This window comes from Phyllobates terribilis, unplaced genomic scaffold (assembly GCF_046119375.1).
Source record: "Phyllobates terribilis strain yellow unplaced genomic scaffold, ASM4611937v1 Scaffold_5__5_contigs__length_657084704, whole genome shotgun sequence".
NCBI lineage: Eukaryota > Metazoa > Chordata > Amphibia > Anura > Dendrobatidae > Phyllobates > Phyllobates terribilis.
Window position 1 is genome coordinate 230,223,193 of NW_027362765.1, and position 23,824 is coordinate 230,247,016.

The 23,824-nt window shown below is 44.3% G+C and overlaps 1 protein-coding gene across 1 annotated transcript; it reads right to left on the reverse strand.

Moving 5' to 3' along the window:
* Positions 1–15,073: 15,073 nt before the first annotated feature.
* Positions 15,074–21,648, reverse strand: SNRPB (small nuclear ribonucleoprotein polypeptides B and B1). Its single transcript, XM_073683877.1, has 7 exons — positions 21,492–21,648; positions 19,869–20,020; positions 19,686–19,797; positions 19,445–19,597; positions 16,771–16,912; positions 16,475–16,600; positions 15,074–15,238 (listed from the first exon to the last, which is right to left on the reverse strand). The coding sequence occupies exons 1-7, from the start codon at positions 21,492–21,494 to the stop codon at positions 15,201–15,203; spliced, it is 726 nt and encodes a 241-aa protein (XP_073539978.1). The 5' UTR covers positions 21,495–21,648; the 3' UTR covers positions 15,074–15,200.
* Between the last annotated feature and the right edge of the window lie 2,176 nt (positions 21,649–23,824).

The window sequence follows — 23,824 nt, forward strand, 5'->3', positions numbered from 1 at the left end:
CAAAAAGGGGGCACTTGTTGGGTATTTCCACTGTTTAGGCACATCAGGGGCTCTGAGAACGTAACATAACGCCCGCAGACCATTCCATCAAAGTTTGCATTCAAAAGCGGCACTCCTTCCCTTCCGAGCCCTGACATGCGCCCCAAACAGTAGTTTTCTCCAACACATGGGGTATCGGCGTACTCAGGAGAATTTGCACAACAACTTTTGGTGTCCAATTTCTCCTAGTACCCTCGTGAAAATAAAAATATCGTGGCTAAAAGATTGTTTTTGTGGGAAAAAAATGTTTTTTTTTTCACGGCTCTACGTCATAAACCTTTGCAAAACACTTGGGGGTTCAAAGTGCTCACCACACATCTAAATAAGTTCCTTAAGGGGTCTAGTTTCCAAAATGGGGTCACTTGTGGGGGGTTTCTACTGTTTAGGCACATCAGGGGCTCTCCAAACGCAACATGGGGTCCGCTGTCATTCCAGCGAGTTTTACATTGAAAACGTCAATTGGCGCTCCTTCCCTTCCGAGCCCTGCCGTGCGCCCAAACAATGGTTTACCCCTACATATGAGGTATCGGCGTACTCAGTAGAAATTGCACAACAATTTTTGGAGTTCAATTTCTCCTAGTACCCTCGTGTAAATAAAAATATTGCGGCTAAAAGATCGTTTTTGTGGAAAAAAATATATTTTGGCTCTACGTCATAAACTTTTGCAAAACACTTGTGTGGTGAATAGTGTTGAGCGAGTTTGTTCTATTAACCCTTTCGCTGAGTATGCTCGGGCCGAGCTCCGAGTATTTACAGCTGCTCGGTGATATAGTTGAATCGCTCCCGTGTGCATGATTTGCGACTGTTTGACAGTTTTATTACATGTGAAGAATGTCTATTTCTTACACATTCCTCCCATGTAATAAAGCTGTCAAACAGTTGCAAATCATGCACACGGGGGCGATTTAACCTTATCACCGAGCTGCTATAAATATGCGGAGCTCGGCCCGAGCGTACTCGGACAGAACATACTCGCTCAACCCTAGTGGTGAGCACTTTGAACCCCCAACTAAATAAGTTCCTTAAGAGGTCTAGTTTACAAAATGGGGTCACTTGTGGGGGGTTTCCACTGTTTAGGCACATCAGAGGCTCTCCAAACGTGACATGGGGTCCGCTGTGAATTCCAGCGAGTTTTACATTGAAAATGTCAATTGGCGCTCCTTCCCTTCCGAGCCCTGCTGTGCGAACAAACAATGGTTTACCCCCACATATGAGGTATCAGCGTACTCAGTAGAAATTGCAAAACAACTTTTGGGGTCCAATTTCTCCTGGTACCCTTGTGAAAATAAAATGTTAGTGAAAAAAAGTTAAATGTTCATTTTTTTCCTTTCACGTTCAATTAATTGGTGTGAAGCACCTGAAGGGTTAATAAAGTTCTTGAATGTGGTTTTGAGCACCTTGAGGGGTGCAGTTTTTAGAATGGTGTCACATTTGGGTATTTTATGTCATATAGATCACTTCAAAGTGACTTCAAATGTGATGTGGTCCCTAAAAAAAATGGTTTTGTAAATTTTGTTGGAAAAATGAGAAATCGCTGTTCGACTTTTAACCCTTATAGCTCCCAAATAAAAACTAATTTTGGTTCCAAAATTGTGCTGATGTAAAGTAGACATGTGGGAAATGTTATTTATTAACTATTTTGTGTGACATATCGCTCTGATTTAAGGGCATGAAAATTCAAATTTTGAAAATTGCTAAATTTTCGCCAAATTTCCGTTTTTTTCACAAATAAACACAAGTGATATCGAAGAAATTTTACCACAATCATGAAGTACAATATGTCACGAAAAAACATTCTCAGAATCAGGGTGATCCGTTGAAGCGTTCCAGAGTAATTACCTCATAAAGTGACAGTGGTCAGAATTGAAAAAATTGGCCTGGTCATTAACGTACAAACCACCTTGGGTTGTAAAGGGGTCAACAGAAATAAACACTTGAAATAGATCACTATGTTTGTAATGACTCTATATAATATGAGTTTCACTTTTTGTATTGAAGAACTGAAATAAATTAACTTTTTGATGATATTCTAATTTAGTGAGAAGCACCTGTACTTCTGAAGTTGTCTTGCCTTTGTAGTTTCTGCTCCGTGTAGATGCAATAAATTAATGTTCAATTCAAATGGGTGAAGGACAAGATATCCAGTTTATGATGGTGTTAAAGAAACAAACTCTAAACTAGTTCACCCACATAAATGGTGGTTGACAAACTTATCACTGCTCCTGCACGGTGTAAGATAGCGGACATCTTCCTTCAAACTCCTATTAAAGGGACTCTGTCAGCATGGAATGACTGTTCACACCATTTACAGGTGCTCAATGCGTTACGGCGGGGGCCAATCATTTATATACACCCTCCCACATTTCCTCCTCTATGAAGCCAGAACTGTCAATGATGAGGGGACATGGAAACCAAGCAGATGGGAAGGTGTATATAAATGATTGGCCCCACCATGCAGCATTGAGCGCCTGTACTTGATTTGAACAGTCATTTCCTGTGCTGATAGCAGGGCTGTGGAGTCGGTAAGCCACACCACCTACTCAGATTCCTCAATTTGCCTGACTCTTGACTCCGACTCCACAGTGCTGCCTCACTACTGAGCGTGTACATAAAGTGCAGCACAGATTCATCTCAACTAAAAGCCGAGATCCTTCAATCAGGAATAGAACAGACATTTATAGGACATTTCATAACTTTCCCAAATTCTTATGAAAACATTTACAGCACATCCTGCATTGTACTACTGTACACAATTTATTTATTTTGGGAGTCAGTCCATTTTATACCAACTCAGACTCCACAGCCCTGGCTGACAGAGTCCCTTTAAATGTTTGACCACGCCATGATGCAGCGAGCGCCTCTACTTGGTTTTCAACAGTCATTCTGTGCTGAAAAGATACCTTTAAGTTCACATTTGCATCAAACAAACCATGCTACAATGGCAGACCCACCTCATTATTGAAACCAGCAGTAGCCAATGAATCCCATATCTTTTTTTATTTTTATACACTATACACAAGCATAGAGCTGTTCCCAGTAGGGGCTGTGGAAAAGTGATAATTGATCACTCAAGGTTCCGTGTCCCTAAGTTAGAAAGAAGCAGTTCTTGCAGCCGCATTGGAATTGTACAGTGAAAGTAGTGTCATGGGACCCTTTATTCTTATCAGTGTTCTGTAAGGAGAAAAAAAAGGGAGGAGGAATTAGACCTACCGGTAATTAAGTTTCTAGAACAGCACTCCAGGAGGTGGTCCTTCCTTGACCTATGCTGGGACAGGATAAGAGAGGTGGAAAGGCCCCCACCTTCCACTGTTTTTCAAAGTACCACCGAAGGATGGATGCAGATGGTCTATAGGAGCCACTACAACTAAACTAGGATGTGCTTAATAACACAGGGCTGTTCCTTCACAGGTGCTCCTGGGCTCAGACTTAACCTTGATTACAGACCAAATTACCATAGCACAATGAGTACTGCAGAACAGACACCCTAGATCGCCAAAAGATCAAACTAATAATTTTTAGTATATGCATAAATGGGCAGAGCATTGGGATGTTTATACATTGCTCATCCGGGATGTCTATTCTGAATCCTTAAGTCTTTAGGCCTCAAGTAAGGGCTGGACACTATGCAAACTAAGGAGATATGCAGTCTGGCAGGTAACAACCCCAGTCATTACAAACGCTGGGACCATCATCAGACCACCTGATAGAGAAGTGTGGATCATCATGCCTGTGGTACCGATGTTAACACATGGAGTCTGGAATTAATGACAGTGGCCTAAATAAATGCCCTTCCCATCGGTTGTGCCATATACATATAGGAAGAAAATCATGAACTGATTTGTTATACACTGCTCAAAAAAATAAAGGGAACACTCGAATAACACATCCTAGATCTGAATGAATGAAATATTCTCATTGAATACTTTGTTCTGTACAAAGTTGAATGTGCTGACAACAGAATCACACAAAAATCATCAATCGAAATCAAATTTATTAACCAATGGAGGCCTGGATTTGGAGTCACCCCCAAAATTAAAGTGGAAAAACACACTACAGGCTGATCCAACTTTGATGTAATGTCCTTAAAACAAGTCAAAATGAGGCTCAGTATTGTGTGTGGCCTCCACGTGCCTCCCTACAATGCCTGGGCATGCTCCTGATGAGGTTGCGTATGGTCTCCTGTGGGATCTCCTCCCAGACCTGGACTAAACTATCCACCAACTTCTGGACAGTCTGTGGTGCAACGTGACGTTGGTGGATGGAGCGAGACATGATGTCCCAGATGTGCTCAATCGGATTCAGGTCTGGGGAACGGGCGGGCCAGTCCATAGCTTCAATGCCTTCATCTTGCAGAAACTGCTGACACACTCTAGCCACATGAGGTCTGGCATTGTCCTGCATTAGGAGGAACCAAGGGCCAACAGCACCAGCATATGGTCTCACAAGGGGTCTGAGGATCTCATCTCGGTACCTAATGGCAGTCAGGCTACCTCTGGCGAGCACATGGAGGGCTGTGCGGGCTTCCAAAGATATGCCACCCCACACCATTACTGACCCACTGCCAAACCGGTCATGCTGAAGGATGTTGCAGGCAGCAGATCGCTCTCCACGGAGTCTCCAGACTCTGTCACATGTGCCCAGTGTGAACCTGCTTTCATCTGTGAAGAGCACAGGGCGCCAGTGGCGACTTTGCCAATCCTGGTGTTCTGTGGCAAATGCCAAGCGTCCTGCACGGTGTTGGGCTGTGAGCACAGCCCCCATCTGTGGACGTCGGGCCCTCATACCACCATCATGGAGTCGGTTTCTAACCGTTTGTGCAGACACATGCACATTTGTGGCCTGCTGGAGGTCATTTTGCAAGGCTCTGGCCGTGCTCCTCCTGTTACTCCTTGCACAAAGGCAGAGGTAGCAGTCCTGCTGCTGGGTTGCTGCCCTCCTACGGCCCCCTCCACGTCTCCTGGTGTACTGGCCTGTCTCCTGGTAGCGCCTCCAGCCTCTGGACACTACGCTGACAGACACAGCAAACCTTCTTGCCACAGCTCGCATTGATGTGCCATCCTGGATGAGCTGCACTACCTGAGCAACTTCTGTGGGTTGTAGAGTCCGTCTCATGCTACCACGAGTGTGAAAGCACAACCAACATTCAAAAGTGACCAAAACATCAGCCAGAAAGCATTGGTACGGAGATGTGGTCTGTGGTCCCCACCTGCAGAACCACTCCTTTATTGAGGGTGTCTTGATAATAGTCAATAATTTCCATCTATTGTCTATTCCATTTGCACAACAGCATGTGAAATTGATTGTCAATCAGTATTGCTTCCTAAGTGGACAGTTTGATTTCACAGAAGTTTGATTTACTTGGAGTTATATTCTGTTGTTTAAGTGTTCCCTTTATTTTTTGACCAGTGTATCTGGCTAACACAAGACTTTGGTAAAACTCAGGGGCTGGTAGGTAGAACCCTTTCCCACAAGAGATGGGACCCCATTTGAAACTACCTCTATACTAGGAAGGTACTGAAGGAAACTAGATACCCAGGCAAAGTAAACAATGTTTCTGTTTACTCCATTACGTTGCATGGTGGGAGGAGAAAATGTTTTTTTTCTGACTGCAATCCTTATAAAGACCAAATAATTTTTTACGGCAGGTATGTGGACGATATTATAATGATCCTTATGAATAACAACAATCTTTCGTTACGGTTCACTTTTTCTGAAATCAATTTTTTAGATGTCACCTTTATTGGTGACATCAAGTCTGAAAGGATTGCATATTGTAATTATCGAAAACCCATCAGTGGGAATACTATCTTAAGAGCAGATAGCAACCATCCATCTCATACTATTCATTAAACTCCCTATGGGGAATTATTACGGGTTCACAGGAATTGTTCGGACCTAGTGCTTTTCAAAGAGGAAAGTAAAATAACTACTGAAAGACTAATAAAAAGAGGATAGAGGGAGTGTGAAATAAAAATTGCCTTGGATAGGGTGGAGAATAGAGGGAAAATTAACCCCTTTACAGCCCAGGGCGTACTAATACGTACCTGTGCCCTGGGCTTTAAGAGCCAGGTACATATTAGTACACCCTGTTGATTTTGCCCGCACACAGGCTGTGCGGGCGCGATCGCCGCCGGGTGTCAGCTGATTGTCACAGCTGACACCCGGTGCTATGTGCTGGGACTGCACCGATCCCGGCACATTAACCCCCGCAATGCTACGATCGAAGTCGATCGCAGCATTGCAGAGGTAAGTGCTGCATACTCACCTCTTCCCCACTGTCCCGCGCTGTCTGAGGCCAGGTTCCGTGGTTGTCATGGTGACCCAGATGTCGCCATGACAACATCCGGGTCACCAGTGCATGACCAAAGTATCTTCTGCATCTGCAGCGCTGACAGCCTGTATAGCACAGGGATGGAGCTCCATCCCTATGCCATACAGGCGATCAGAGTAAAAACAGTGAAAGTCGATGAAACAGTGATAAAACTATGCTTTATCATCATACCGCCAAACAAAAAATGGAATAAAATGCGATCAAAAAGACGAATATAACTAAAAATGATATAGCTGAAAACATCATCTTGTCCTGCAAAAAAAACAAGCCGCCATACAGCTCCATCAGTCGAAAAATAAAAGTTATAGCTCTCAGAATAAAACGATGCAAAAAAAAAATTTTTTCTCTAAAATAGCTTTTATTGTGTAAAAGCGCCAAAACATAGAAAAACTATATAAATGCGGTACCGCTGCAAACATACTGACCCGAAGAATAAAGCTGCCTTATCAATTTTACCACACGCGGAACAGCATAAAAAAATAAAAAACAATTCCTGAATTGTTGGGTTTTGTTTATTCTACCTCCCAAAATCGGAATAGAAAGCGATCAAAAAATGTCACGTGCCTGAAAATGGTATCAATAAAAACATCAACTCTTCCCGCAAAAAACAAGCCATCACATGACTCTGTCGGACGAAATATAGAAAAATTATAGCTCTCAAAATATGGCGATGCAAAAACCAGATTTTGCAAAAAAATGCGTCTTTTAGTGTGTGACAGCTGTCAATCATAAAAACCCGATATGATTCTGGTATCGCTGTAATAGCACCGACCCGAAGAATAAAGTCGTCTAATCACTTATGCCACAAGAGGAACGGAGTAAAAAATAAACTCTAGGGTTAGGGTTATGCTAGGGTTAGGGCTGGGGTTAGGGTTTGGATTTTTTTCAAAAGTGAAAAAAAAAAAAAGATGATGATATGGCGACTAGTGTTGAGCGTAAGTGCTCGCTACTTGAATTTTCATCGGGTGCTCGGGTATGCACTGAGTATCGCGGGTGCTCGAGTGACATGCTCGAGTCTCCGCCCCATATGCTTTGGGGCCAAAAAAACCTTGCGGGGATTGCGTGCCATGCACGAGAGATACCCGCATGTTTTTTTTTGGGTGTCTAATAACCGTGAAACATGCGGGCGGGGACTCGAGCATGTCACTCGAACACCCGTGATACATGGTGCATACCTGAGTACCCGATGCAAACTCAAGTAGCGAGCACTTGCGCTCAAGACTAATGACAACTTATTCAATATGATGACCTAATGTTATCAAATTCTGTGTCGTACCTCTGGGTTCAAAATGTTCACTATACCCGTTGATAAAATCCTTGAGGGGTGTACACCGCGTGCAGAATTATTAGGCAAATGCGTATTTTGATCACTTTGATACTTTTTATACATGTTGTCCTACTCCAAGCTGCATAGGCTTTAGAGTCAACTACCAATTAAGTAAATCAGGTGATGTGCATCTCTGTAATGAGGAGGGGTGTTGACTAATGACATCAACACCCTATATAAGGTGTGCTTAATTATTAGGCAACTTCCTTTCCTTTGGCAAAATGGGTCAGAAGAGAGATTTGATGGGCTCTGAAAAGTCCAAAATTGTGAGATGTCTTGCAGAGGGATGCAGCAGTCTTGAAATTTCCAAAGTTTTGAAGCGTGATCACCGAACAATCAAGCGTTTCATGGCAAATAGCCAACAGGGTAGCAAGAAGCGTGTTGGCCAAAAAAGGCGCAAAATAACTGTCCATGAATTGAGGAAAATCAAGCGTGAAGCTGCCAAGATGCCATTCGCCACCAGTTTTGCCATATTTCAGAGCTGCAACGTTACTGGAGTATCAAAAAGCACAAGGTGTGCGATACTCAGGGACATGGCCAAGGCAAGGAAGGCTGAAAAACGACCACCTTTGAACAAGAAACATAAGATAAAATGTCAAGAATGGGTCAAGAAATATCTTAAGACTGATTTTTCAAAGGTTTTATGGACTGATGAAATGAGCGTGACTCTTGATGGGCCAGATGGATGGACCAGAGGCTGGATCAGTAAAGGGCAGAGAGCTCCACTCCGACTCAGACGCCAGCAAGATGGAGGTGGGGTACTGGTATGGGCTGGTATCATCAAAGATGAACTTGTGGGACCTTTTCGGGTTGAGGATGGAGTAAAGATAAACTCCCAGACCTACTGCCAATTTCTGGAAGACAACTTCTTCAAGCAGTGGTACAGGAAGAAGTCGGTATCGTTCAAGAAAAACATGATTTTCATGCTGGACAATGCTCCATCACATGCATCCAACTACTCCACAGCGTGGCTGGCCAGTAAAGGTCTAAAATAAGAAAAAATAATAACATGGCCCCCTTGTTCACCTGATCTGAACCTCATAGAGAACCTGTGGTCCATCATAAAATTTGAGATCTACAGGGAGGGAAAACAGTACACCTCTCGGAACAGTGTCTGGGAGGCTGTGGTGACTGCTGCACGCAATGTTGATGAAAAAACAGATCAAGCAACTGACAGAATCTATGGATGGAAGGCTGTTGAATGTCATCATAAAGAAAGGTGGCTATATTGATCACTAATTTTTTGGGTTTTTGTTTTTGCATGTCCGAAATGTTTATTTCTAAATTTTGTGCACTGATATTGGTTTACCTGGTGAAAATAAACAAGTGAGATGGGATTATATTTGTTTTTTATTAAGTTGCCTAATAATTCTGCACAGTAATAGTTACCTGCACAAACAGATATCCTCCTAAGATAGCCAAATCTAAAAAAAACCACTCTAACTTCCAAAAATATTAAGCTTGGATATTTATGAGTCTTTTGGGTTGATTGAGAACATAGTTGTTGATCAATAATAAAAAATAATCCTCTAAAATACAACTTGCCTAATAATTCTGCACACAGTGTAGTTTCCAAAATGGGGTCACTTGTGGGGGCTTTCCACTATTTAGGAACATCAGGGGCTCTCCAAATGTGACATGGCGTCCGCTCTCAATTCCAGCCAATTTTGCATTCAAAAAGTCACACAGTGCTCCTTCCCTAGGACGTACTCTTACCCTTGTGAAAATACAAAAATTGGGGCTAAAACATCATTTTTGTGGAAAAAAGTTAGATTTTTTTATTTTTACGGCTCCATGTTATAAACTTCTGTGAAGCACCTGAGGGTTCAAGGTTCTCACCACACATCTAGATAAGTTCCCTGAGGGGTCTAGTTTCCATAATGGTGTCACTTGTGGGGGGTTTCCACTATTTAGGCACATCAGGGGCTCCCAAAACGCAACATGGCATCCGCTAATTATTCAAGCAAATTTTACATTCAAAAAGTCAAATGCTGCTCCTTCCCTTCCGAACCCTGCCTTGCACCCAAACAGTGGTTTTTCCCCACATATGGGGTACCTGCATGCTCAGGGGAAATTGCACAACAAATTTTGGGGTCCATTTCGGGCGAGCATCGAGTAGTTACAGCTGCTCGGTGATATGGTTGAATCGCTCCCGTGTGCATGATTTGCGACTGTTTGATAGCTTTAATACATGAGGAATTTCTATTTCTTACACATTCCTCACATGTAATAAAGCTGTCAAACAGTCGCAAATCATGCACAAGGGAGTCATTCAAACATAACACCGAGCAGCTGTAAATACTCGGTGCTCGCCCGAGCATACTCGGCGAAAAGGTTAACAAAACATACTCGCTCATCACTACATAACATGTTTTGCCAAACGAGGAAAATCTTTGGGTGATATGATCTCGCCCAGTTTATATTGTCCCCCAGAAAAAAGTAATGTCTGGTTGTCTAGTAGGGGTTTCTTTAAGTGTGCTCAGAGTAAATGCAACGTCTGCAAATTCGGTCATCAAACAAAACAAATAACAACATGGATATTAAATCTTTTATTAATTGTAACAGTAAATATGTTGTTTATTGTATACAATGCAGACATTGTAATACTAGATATATAGGTTGCACTATAAGAAAAATCAAAAAAAGAGTTGCAGAACATCTAGCTAATATAAAAAATAAAAATGCAACTCTGGTGCAGTGAAACACTTTGTAGAACATCATAATGGACAGATGTTATATGCTCTGTTTTTATGCGTGTTACACTTATGTTAGCTCTGATCCCCTGTCCATATGTTTCAAATCTATTAGGTTAAATCTGTACCATTATTGGCTGCTGCATGTTTTTAAGCTTGTACCATGATACATTCTGTTATCACTAAGGGCATAAGCCAGAAACGCGTCAATATTGCATCTCCGCTATCATGGCCCTTTATATATTTTAATATTTTGCACAAATAAAGTGAGAATTAATTTTTATTGGAGACTTTTCCACTTTTTCTTTATGTATACTGGCTGAGAGTAACGGCATTGTGGGTCTGAGCCCAGAAGATATGAGCAGCAGGATGGATTAAATGCATGGTGAGGCATATATTGTTTTTTTTGTAAAGAATGTTTGTTTGTTTTCACTCTCCCCTATAATCCTCCACTTTCTACTAACCCCCCTAATCCCTACACCTAGTAATGAACGCTTCATCTCTCCCTCCATCCTCCCCATCCATCTCACCTCCTTCTCAACATATAATCCTGTCACTCTAAACACAGACAGCCACCTCATGCCCTCTCCTGCTCCCAACTGCTAACACTTTCCCTGCTCCTTCTGACTGCCGGCGATATCGCTCCAAATCCTGGCCCTCCTCAACACATACCCACAGTCATTTCCGTCTCCTATCCACGATCTGTCACAAACTCTAGCAACCTTTCAAATCTTATACCCATCCGCCCAGCCCCCGCTTCCCCACTCCCACTAACAGGAGCTCTATGGAACAGCTATAAAACACTTTCAATTCTCTCCATCAGGCAAAGCTTTTGCCTAAAGTCCCCACAGCCCCTCCTCATATCTACTCAACCCTCCTCCTCCAAAACCAGCTTCTCCACCATTACAGACGAAGTTTCCTCTTTACTCTCCAAATCACACCTCACCACCTGCGAACTTGACCCAGTCCTGTCCCACCTCATCCCTAACCTCACCAGTCTTCATCCCAACCCTAACCCACCTCTTCAACCTGTCACTAACAGCTGGTGTATTTCCCTCATGTTTCAAACATGCCTCGATCACACCCATCCTCAAAAAGCCCTCCCTTGACCCAACCTCTCTGACTAGCTATCGCCCCATATCACTTCTCCCGTATGCCTCAAAACTACTGGAACACGTTCATCTTGAACTGTCCTCCCACCTCTCCTCCTGCTCCCTCTTTGACCACTTGCAAATCTGGCTTCCGACTGCATCACTGCACTGAAACTGCCCTGACTAATGTCACCAACGACCTACTAATCGCTAAATCTAAGCCACACTACTCTGCCCTCCTCCTGGACCTGTCATCTGCCTTCGACACAGTGGACCATTCCCTCTTACTACAGACTCATCACAGCCTTGGCCCCATCTTGGATCTCTTCATACCTAACATTCAGGGTCTCCCACTCACACACCACCTCCTCATCTCGCCCCCTGTTGGTATCCCCCCAAGGTTCAGTCCTAGGGGCCCCTACTCTTCTCCATCTACACCTTCAGCCTGGGACAGCTCAGAGTCCCATGGCTTTCAATATCACCTCTATGCTGATGACACACAGATCTACCTCTCTGGACTTGATAACACCTTACTAACCAGAATCCCAAAACATCTGTCCACTATTTCATTCTTCTTCTCTGACAGATTTCTAAAACTTAACATGGATAAAACTGAATTCATCTTTCCCCCATCTCACTCAGCCCCCCACCCTCCATCTGACCTATCCATCATAGTCAATCACTGCTCACTCTCCCCAGTCCCGCAAGCTCGCTGTCTCAGGGTAACCCTGAACTCTGATCTCTCCTTCAAACTACATATCCAAGCCCTTTCCACTTCCTGCCAACTCAAAAATATCTCCCGGATCTGCACATTCCTCAACCACGAATCTGCAAAAGTACTAGTGCACGCCCTCATCATTTCCCACCTCAACTACTGCAACCTCCTGCTCTGTGGCCTCCCTGCCAACACTCTTCCACCCCTCCAATCTATCCTAAACTCTGCTGCCCGACTAATCCACCTGGACCCCCGCTATTCCCCAGCCTCTTCTGTCAATCCCTTCACTGGCTCCCCATTACCCAGAGACTCCAACTCAAAACCCTAACCATGGCATACAAAGCCATCCAAAACCTGTCTCCTCCATATATGAGACCTTGTCTCACGCTACATACCTGCACGCAACCTCCGATACTCACAAGATCTCCTCCTCCCACAATCGCATACAAGACTTTGCCCATGCATCCCCCCCTACTCTGGAAAGCTCTACCCCAACATATCAGACTCTCACCTACTGTGGAAACCTTCAAAAGGAACCTGAAGACCGACCTCTTCCAACAAGCCTACAACCTGCAGTAACCACCGCTCCACAGCCAGCTCTACCCTCACCTACTGTATCCTCACCCATCCCTCGTAGATTGTGAGCCCTCGTGGGCAGGGTCTTCTCCTTTACCAGTCGCTGACTTGTATTGTTCAAATTGTAATGACTAGTCCTTACTTGCAGACAAAATGGCCAAATTAAAATTTATTTTTTTTGGTAACCAGGACAAGCGATCCAACTTGAGCTCACTCAGCCAGGAGAAAATAAAGGCCTAAAAGACTATCCCACTACCATGTGCAAATAAATGAGGGCACAGAACATCTTTTCAATGATATTTGTACATGCGGACTGCAACGGAGACGGGACCATCTTCTATATGTAGAGGAAAAGTTTCTTCCAATCAGAGGGGAATTATCAACTGGAACTATGAGTGGGACTATGAGTTCTTTACTGAAAGAGCAGTGAGCATATATAATCTGTAATATATTACAGATTTTGGGACTAGAATCAGCTGACCGGATGTTGATCAAGGAAACTAGTCCGTATGTGGCATCAGGAACTCTCTCTATACCCCAAACTGGAGAAAATAGCATCTACCCCATGGGATTTTCCCAGATCAATAGTATGTTGTGTTATAGGATGAACTCTATAGACATGTCTCCCCTCAACCATAACTATGAAAGAGCATCCCAACTTTAGCAATTAAGGGTCAAGTTTGAAAACTGCCTAGACAGTATGGACAAAAGCTGAATCAAGCCTCCTTTTGGAAAAAAAACAAAAAAAAAAAAAGAAATACTAGGCCAATTCTAGCATATTTGCTTCTTTGGCTAAGCAAAGTTCCAGAAAATGATGCAAAGGAAGCTGGAACTTGATCCAGAGACAAGGATTCTCTAATCAGAATTAAGGCTTGAGACAGAGCAAAACTGATCAAAAGCACAAAGCAAAATGAGTCACTATAAAAGCACAGTTACAGAGGCACTATAAGGCACAGGCTAGGGTCCTACTTGAAGCTACGAGACAGGATACCAGACTTCTGGTTAAGAGAGTAATCCATCTGAATTCAGGATAAATCTTCACCGAGTGGCATCTCTCAATTGTCAGACTAGCCCCACCCGAAAGAGCCAGCTAAGGAGGCGCAGCTGGAGGGCAGTTTTCAGAGAATGTGCTGTATTAACACCATATGTCCTCCTACAGACCTGGAGTAGTTAGACCGATACTGGTCTGGTGGACAACAGTGAAAAAGTTTTACTCAACCACAAAATGAGGATAAAACATGTTTAGCACAAGTTAAATTCTGATGCCCAAACATGAGGCTATGTGCAGCAATGACCTGCAGCTAACTTTAGCCTAGACCTCCAAGCCCCAGCTTGGGTACCTGAAGATAGACTTCAGCACATGAGGCTCCAGAGGGGCCTTGCCCTTAAAGATAACATTTACACAGTGCACTTACCTGTGGTGCCTCCCCTTTGCCTCCAAATATCATTAGAAGGAAGCTGGTAATACAAAGCAGCCACCACGGAGGGAAGCAGCGTCACAACCAGGAATACTGCATTATTGTAGAAGGTGCACTGGGCTGGCTGGCGGCAGAGTGACCTCCTTTTAAGAGTGTCAAACATAGGAAAATCAGGAGTATGTGTTGTGAAATATTTAATAAAGATTTTTTGTATTTTATATATGGCTCATATCCCCATATGTTTATTGGATTTTTCTACCCAGACAGGTGTCTGCCCTGGATGGCTGGACAGGGGAAGGGGAGGTGGAAAGTATTTTTCTCAGGAGTAGGAGCCAAAACCAGGTGAGGAACAATCAGAGAAAAGGTATAATAGAAACAAGTCACCAATTCTGCATTTATCACCCACTCCTGGTTTTGGCTCCCACTCCTGAGAAAAAATACTGCCCAAATACTGATAGTGGGGCCATGGCCTAATACAGAATGTTGAATAGCTCGTTATAATCCTCATTTTGTAATATTGCACTTCACTTATGGCTTCCACCCTTCCTCACCCCCCCTCAGAAGGGAAAAAAAAAATAAAAATAAAGTATCTGCCCATGTTAACATTTGTGTAAAGTGGTTTCTTTAGCCATACGCCTTACATCCTGGGAGACCTGCATTGAGCTTTACAAGTACACCTGCCCCCTAAAGTGGTGCAGCCAGTTTTTTGATGTCCAGCAAGTCACAGTAATCTCGTAGTTTAACCCCTTTCCTTACAAGTTATGAGTTGGAGCATTTCACCAGTTTTCGTTGGAGTCTATCTAGTGCATTATGCAGTTAGGTGCCCATACATGGATGCCATCATTGCATTGCCTTGTGTGACACAAGGATTGCAAAACAAAAGTAGTTTTACTTGTTTATTAAAAACTCAATTTACATAGAAAATAAAAGTTACAAAACATTTAACCAACAGTTCAAGGAGGAGAACAGTCCAGGAGGTGTGGCAGCCAGTTGGAAGAAAGCAGCAGGGATCAGGGCCTGGATGGCCTCATGCCGGGAGGTGGGGGACCTGAGAAGAGAGCAGAAGTTCATGTGAATATAGCACAAATCTTTACAGCAAACATATCAGCAGATTTCACAATACAAACTGCATGCATTACTACATAGGATCTTTTACTTTATGAGGTTAAAATCGGAATGGCTGTAGAATTTTTTTTTTTTTCCCTCTAAACTTAAGAGTACTCAGTGGTATTTTTTCTTAAAAATCAGTAGCACATGTGAAGACGAGAAACCCTGTAATGTATTTTATCCAAGAACTCTACTTTCTCCTCCTGGACAGATCATACACTGGTAAGATCTCTACTTCTTTCAGACAGATTTTCAGCTCACTGAGGCAGATGACTGCTTATAAAAATCCTAAAGTGAGGGGGGAACAATAGATAAGTTCACTTTAAAGCGACAGTGACACCAAGCTCAGTCTCTATTCAACTATCTGATTGACAATCTCCTTTGAATCCTCCTCCCTGCTGCTCAGTACCAGCTGCAGTGGTTAGTTAGGTGGGTAGAAACAGTACACTCCTGATCAGCTATATGATGAGAGCTTGACTCATGAAGTGCTCATTATAACATTGGGATTATACAGCCATTGAGACAAGAATTTTTAAAGTCGAGTACACCAATCCAGGTCTAAGATTTAGATGTATGCAGGCTACATCGTGAAAACTGGTGACTGATCCACTTTTGAAAAAAAGCTTTAGCATCAAGTCCAGGGAATGACTGCCCCTTAGCATCCAGGCTTCCTAGGGACGGTGAGCTCGCTCTGACAATTTGAGCCAGAAGTTGCTCTGTTGGCCCAAACTGTGCGCTCTTTGATGCTGCAATATAAGGGCGCTTTGCCTCTGCAGCATCAGTGTGACTGAAGGTGGCTCAGAGCGGGAGTTAATAGTACGCTCCAGCAATTCCTGACAGCTACAGCATTACAAGATCTACTGAAATGTAGCAAGCAGTACGCATTCAACCACTGCTGCTAGACTGCGGTAGTTAGGAACCTTCACAAATCGCAGTAAAAGTCACTCCATTCTTGAGTAGTTTTTTTCTCCCTTCTTTTAAAACAGCCAGACCCATATTTTGACCAAAAAATAAAAAAAAGCTAGTTTTCCACCCAAAACTCTTCAGCACAAGTGAAGCCCATTACAACTTTATAACCTGTGGGTGGTTTGTGTCTTTACATCATTAGTGACTAGAAAACTGTTTCTATAGTTTTTATTATATACCAAGGACAATGTACTATATTGTAACATCTTACCTCGCATTCCAGGAGGTGGCGGCCTCATGCCTGGTGGTGGCATTCCCATAGGGCCTCCCCTGCCTGGGGGCATGCCCATTGGTGGACCCATGGGTGGTCTCATGCCTGGAGGGGGTCCCATCATGCCTATAACAAGACAGCCAAGTGAATAAGACACAAACCAGACATGCAATAAGTTTATAATGCAGAAGAGATCTCAGTGCAATCCTGCTAGAAGTATTCATCAGAATTGTCAGACTTGGATTGTCATCATTGATCTGGCCCCATAAAATAATGACACGTGACTGCTCTGTTACCTGGTGGTGGCGCTCCTCTGCCCATTGGTGGTGGTGGGCCTCCTCGCCCTCCTGCAGCATACTGTGTTGGGGCACCGGCAATGCTAGCTGTAGCAGCGGCTGCTGCGGCAGCAACATTACCACGGCTCTGAGGTGTCATTACCTGTAGAACAACAAATGCCATGTAACCAATGAAGACAACAGAACATATGCAGGATACTTCCATGTGAGGACTCCTATTCAGAGTGATTATCAAAGTTGTAAGAGTTTGTCACACTGCTGGGACAATCAATGACAAGATGTCATTGGTGTTGCCTCTACTTAAAGTATACAGGACTGACAAGAGCGTTGGGACAACTTTGATGGCAAAGTCCCTATGCCTGCCCATTCAGAGGCTTTACCAACACCAAATTCACTTCTTGTGAATTGTGGAACCACCAAGCAATTAAACATCACATGCTCATGGCAGCTGATACATTTGGATTTTGGAGAAGCCTTATAAAGCCCAAACACAAGACTTTTAGAACATGATCAGGACCATTAAAAAGATAACGAGTCAGTCCATTCATGCTGGCCAAACCTCCTGGCTGAAGTTATGCTCCATGTAGCTTTTTCTCTGAAATGATCTGGTGTCTCAGAACACATTGTTTAAAGGGAATCTGTCACCCCCTGGGACTTACCTGTATGCCGATATTAGAGGTCTGATAAGTCCCAGGGGGTGACAGATTCCCTTTAAATTATCTGAAGACCAAAAGGCAAACACGAGACTAGTCCTACACGGCCAGCTTCTTCCTAGTTGATTGGCAGAGTATGTAAACAAGAGCGGTGCAGGAAAAACGTTGGCTAGAGGACGGCAGCTGCAGTCCTGCATCCAGGTCCTGATTCATGCTGCCTGTGTTTTGTACATGAACCCACTGGCAAGTTCTGTTACTGGTTGGGATCATATACTATACTTGTTTGGACACCTACATCAGGGAAAATACACGGCTCAAAAAAAATAAAATAAAGGGAACGCTTAAACAGAATATAACTCCAAGCAAATTAAACTTCTGTGAAATCAAACTGTCCACTTAGGAAGCAACACTGATTGACAATCAATTTCACATGCTGTTGTGCAAATGGAATAGATAATAGATGGAAATTGCCAATTATCAAGACACCATCAATAAAGGAGTGGTTCTGCAGGTGGGGACCACATCTCAGTACCAATGCTTTCTGGCTGATGTTTTGGTCACTTTTGAATGTTGGTTGTGCTTTCACTCGTGGTAGCATGAGAGACTCTACAACCCACAGAAGTTGCTCAGGTAGTGCAGCTCATCCAGGATGGCACATCAATGAGAGCCGTGGCAAGAAGGTTTGCTGTGTCTGTCAGCATAGTGTCCGTCAGCATAGTGTCCAGAGGCGCTACCAGGAGACGTGGAGGGGGCCGTAGGAGGGCAACAAACCAGCAGCAGGACCGCCAACTCCGCCTTTGTGCAAGGAGGAACAGGAGGAGCACTGCCAGAGCCCTGCAAAATGACCTCCAGGAGGCCACAAATGTGCATGTGTCTGCACAGTTATAAACTGACTCCATGAGGGTGGTATGAGGGCCCGACGCCCACAGATGGGGGTTGTGCTCACAGCCCAACACCGTGCAGGACGCTTGGCATTTGCCACAGAACACCAGGATTAGCAAAGTCGCCACTGGCACCCTGTGCTCTTTATAGATGAAAACAGGTTCACACTGAGCACGTGACAGAGTCTGGAGACACTGTTGAGAGCGATCTGCTGCCTGCAACATCCTTCAGCATGACTGGTTTGGCAGTGGGTCAGTAATGGTGTGGGTGGCATTTCTTTGGAGGGCAGCACAGCCCTCCATGTGCTCGCCAGAGCTGACCTGACTGCCATTAGGTACAGAGACGAGATCCTCAGACCATATGCTGGTGCGGTTGGCCCTGGGTTCCTCTTAATGCAGGACAATGCCAGACCTCATGTGGCTGGAGTGTGTCAGCAGTTCCTGCAAGATGAAGGCATTGAAGCTATGGACTTTCCCGCCCGTTCCGCAGACCTTAATCCGATTGGTCACATCTGGGACATCATGTCTCGCTTCATCCACCAACGTCATGTTGCACCACAGACTGTCCAGGAGTAGGTGGATGCTTTAGTCCAGGTCTGGGAGGAGATCCCACAGGAGACCATCCGCAACCTCATCAGGAGCATGCCCAGGCATTGTAGGGAGGTCATACAGGCATGTGGAGGCCACACAATACAGAGTCTCATTTTGACTTGTTTTAAAGGACATTAAATTAAAGTTGGATCAGCCTTTAGTGTGTTTTTCCACTTTAATTTTGGGGGTGACTCCAAATCCAGGCCTCCATTGGTTAATAAATTTGATTTCCATTGATGATTTTTGTGTGATTTTGCTGTCAGCACATGCAACTTTGTACAGAACAAAGTATTCAATGAGAATATTTCATTCATTTAGATCTAGGATGTGTTATTCGAGTGTTCCCTTTATTTTTTTGAGCAGTGTAGAATCCTTACCACACGAAGGTGGAACTACACCAAGAGTTAATAGTGATATTGCTCCACACAAGCATGGACGGCTAACAGCATCATCCATTTACACACTGACCAAATAGATGGTACTTGAGGTATCAAAAGGATGCAACCCCTCAATATTTATTGTAGATATTATTTTGCAGCGTAAACTCACCTGTTGAGATGGACCTCCAACACCCCTCACTGGTCCAGCTAAACCAGCAGGAGCTTGTGGCATAGGAGCCCCGGCAGGAACACCTCTGCCAGCTGCACGGCCAACACCAGGTCCTCCAGCAGCTCCAGCCAATGGCACCCTTGCAATGCCAGTCTACATTAAAAAGTGTAGGGTATGATTAGTATATGAACATCATGCTAGTAAGTATTACAGGCATAGATGTAACATAAGAAGGTCTCACATCTTTAGGAGGTGGGCCCTCCACTGTCATTGACACCAGGTTCTCTCCACGAAGTAAGACAAGGCCCAGTACCCTCTTCTCTTCACGTTCCGGCTGTTTGGAATTCTTAGGCCTGAGAAGAAAGGACGGACAGTTGCAGTATAGGTGGCTATAGCAATAAGTGTCAGCAGTCTGCTCACTTACTTGATCTTCCTGAACTCATCACAGTCACAGAGAATAAGATTCATGTGTTTGTCAAATGCTTTAAATGTTCCAATGAAGATGCGGCCATCCTGCAGAATGCAGCGCATCCTGTAGTCAATGTGCTGCAGCATCTTGCTGCTTTTCCCCACCGTCTAAGAGAAACAAGAGTCCAAGTTAAGTCTGGACAGATCACAAAGAGCAAGCACTTAAAGGGGATATCCAGGACTTCGCAAAAAAAAAAAATATATATTAAAAGAGTACCTAAGCACTAACAGGCAGGTAGGTATTTGCTACATGCCTGGCACCAATCTTCACAGGCATAGAGTGGTCAGACTGCTCTTGTTGGTTATTCAACGATTTCCACGTCGATAGAGCGGCAGTTTCTGTTCTGCTGACAGGACTTCCGACATCATTCTAGTTTACAGCCAGATGCCCAACTGGTGGAGCAGACTGTCAATAAGCATGACGCCAGCAGGCCCGGCCCATCGGCAAAGTAGCCCAGAAGAGAAAGTGCCACCCTGTTGACGTGGAGTAACTGAATTGCGGGCAGGAGCAGTTTGTGACCAGGCTGCGCCGGTTCAGAACGGTGCCGGCCACCTGCCTTTTAGTGATTAGGCACACATACATACATTTTATAAAGTCCTAGATATCGCCTTTAAAAACAATACCATTTTCAGGTGGACTGTGCTAGTTCCAAGTCACAACCTGGCTGCTCAATATACAAAGCTTCTATCAAGTGCTGACTCCATTTCAGGGTAAATGCAAACCTTACACAGTCACCACCCGATAGTAATTCTGCCATAAAGCATAGATGAATAATGGCGCTATATCAGCAAAAATATCTGCCCATTGTTATCTCTAACACTCCCATTCTCCCCACACCTGAAGTAAGCTAGAATAATAAAGTGAGTACATTGCATTAATACCACTGATCAGTGATGACATCACATTAAGACGCTAGAATATTACCAACACAGAACTGGCCTCACCATCACCTGCAACCTACCTGATGAGGTGGAAGAAACAGAAAATGGGGATAGGACTGCCCATCCTCAATCATCTGATGACCCGGGGTATTGCTGGCATCTGCAGTGGACTAGTGATGGAAGGCAGCACAGTCTGGACACTGGAAAATGCACCCAACAGCCATACAGCACCTTCATAGGTTACCCAGACATCCGTGTATCAGGCTGCAGTGGTGGGTGCTTATACAAGCACTGTGCACCCCTCCCCCATCACCCATAGGATACGGTGCGGAGAGGCCAGCTGGGCCTCGGATTCCTCTGCAGAGCATCACCACATACACCCAGCCCCACTCACCGGATGCCAGGGTCTCCCCAAGGCCTGGTGCCCTCGGCCCAGTGATCACACACAGCCTCTGGGAGCACAGCACCAGCACTGGGGGCTGCCATCTCCCCCCTCCGCGGACTTAGTAAGCGCAGGAGTGGGAGCCCCGGGCACCGCACACAGGCATTATCTCCTAGTGTCAGGAGCAGAGGTCACCGCCGGTACAATAGACGGCAGCGAGAACCGGTCCCCCTATGGCCTCACCTCACCCCCCACATAAATACAGCCACACTCCTACCGACAGCCGCTGGCTACATCCGCCCGGGCCGTACTCACCATGGCTGCAACGCGGATGCCGCGGATTCACGGCCGATACGGGGAATGAAAAAATTGCGCCAGGGAGACGCTGTGCTGCGGCGCTCTATATACCGGAAGTCGTGCTGCAGCCGGAAGCCGCGCGTTGTAAAAACGTACAATAGAGTGAGGCTGAGTACTACTTCCGGAATGGCGCCCTCTGCCCGCAGCCGAGCGCACTGCTGGAATCCATCATGTTCTCTTGTGAGACACAAAGTTGGGACCATCCATGGTGGAGGGGCTGGTGGGAGTGTGGTGGGGCCGCGCAGCCCGAGGTACATACAGCATAATGGAAGATCATGTCATGACTTCTCAACCTGCTGTCAGTGAATGGTGACTGTATTTTTTTCCACTGGAAGCCCACCCTGCTAATGTGCAGCTGACACCGCTGCACCGCTACTCAAGAGCATCTGAAAAATAATAGATTTTCATCCAGAAAAAACAAACATTTTCCAACATCAGCGGTTAATAAAAGTCACAAGACCAAATACCGCGTCCCATGTTATAAATCGCAGTGTATCCGAAAAAATCATCAGATGCTGCACGGATGATCTATTTGAGATCCGCTTTGTTTTCTGGGCCCCCCTAGTTTTGTATAAACAGTTTTCATCAGACATACAGAACAGAATGGTTCTGCCTGTAACACTGGTCCTACAGCTGCTGGGTCAGGTCACGTACCTATGCAGGGTATAAGTAACATAGTAACATCGTTTTTAAGGTTGAAGGAAGACTAAGTCCATCTAGTTCAACCCATAGCCTAACATGTTGATCCAGAGAAAGGCAAAAAAACCCATGTGGCAAACACTAAGCTCCACATTAGGGAAAAAAATTCCTTCCCGACTCCATACGACAATCAGACTAGTTCCCTAGATCAACGTCCTATCAAGGAATCTAGTATTTATAACCTGTAATATTATACTTTTCAAGAAAGGCATCCATGCCCTTCTTAAATTTTAACAGTGAATCACTCATTACAACATCATGCGGCAGAGAGTTCCATAGTCTCACTGCTCTTACAGTAAAGAATCCCCATCTGTGATTATGATTAAACCTTCTTTCCTCCAGACGTAGAAGATGCCCCCTTGTCCCCGTCTCAGGCCTCAGAGTAAAAAGATCAGTAGACAGGTCTTTGTACTGTCCCCTCATATACTTGTACATAGTAATAAGATCACCCCTAAGCCTTCTTTTTTCTCACAGTAAATAACCCCAAGTGTAATAACCTGTCTTGGTATTGCAGACCCCCCAGTCCTCTAATAACCTTGGTCGCTCTTCTCTGCACCCGCTCTAGTTCAGCTATGTCTTTCTTATACACCGGAGAACAGAACTGTACACAGTATTCTAAGTGTGGTCGCACTAATGACTTGTATAGAGGTAAAATTATGTTTTCCTCATGAGTATCTATGCCTCTTTTAATGCATCCCATTATTTTATTTGCCTTTGCAGCAGCTGCCTGACACTGGCCACTAAACGTGAGCTTGTCGTCCACCAATACACCCAGGTCTTTTTAAGTTACAGTTTTGACCAGTGTTTTACAATTAAGCATATAATTCTACATTTTATTTCCTCTGCCCAAGTGCATTACCTTACATTTATCCCCATTAAAGCTCATTTGCCATTTATCAGCCCAAGCTTCTAGTTTACATAGATCCTCCTGTAATATAAAATTGTCCTCCTCTGTATTGATTACCCTGCAGAGTTTAGTGTCATCTGCAAATATTGAAATATTACTCTGTATGCCCCCTACATTAATAAATATGTTAAAAAGAAGGGGGCCCAATACTGACCCCTGTGGTACCCCACTGTTAACTGAGACCCAGTCTGAGTGTTTTCCATTAATAACCACCCTTTGTTTCCTATCACTGAGCCAATTCTTAACCCACATACATATATTTTCCCCTATCCCCAATGTTCTCATTTTATGTATCAACCTTTTGTGTGGAACCGTATCAAAAGCTTTTGAAAAGTCCATATACACAACATCCACTCCATTTCCCTGGTCCAGTCCAGAACTTGCCTCCTCATAAAAACTGATCAGATTAGTTTGACAGGAACGGTCCCTCGTAAACCCATGTTGATATTGGGTCATGAGGTTATTCTTCTTCAGATACTCTATTATAGCATCTCTTAGGAAACCCTCCAGGATTTTACCCACAGTAGAGGTTAAGCTTACCGGCCTATAATTTCCAAGTTCGGTTTTTGTCCCCTTTTTGAATATTGGCACCACATTTGCTATACGCCAGTCCTGTGGTACAGACCCTGTTATTATGGAATCTTTAAAGATTAAAAATAATGGTCTATCTATGACGCTACTTAAT

Excerpts from the sequence above, each read along its gene's own strand:
- SNRPB (XM_073683877.1), bottom strand. Across the intron at positions 19,798-19,868 it reads GATGAGTTCAGGAAGATCAA|GCCTAAGAATTCCAAACAGC; the intron begins GTAAGTGAGCAG and ends CTTTCTTCTCAG. Across the intron at positions 15,239-16,474 it reads GCCACCTCCTGGAATGCGAG|GTCCCCCACCTCCCGGCATG; the intron begins GTAAGATGTTAC and ends CTCTCTTCTCAG.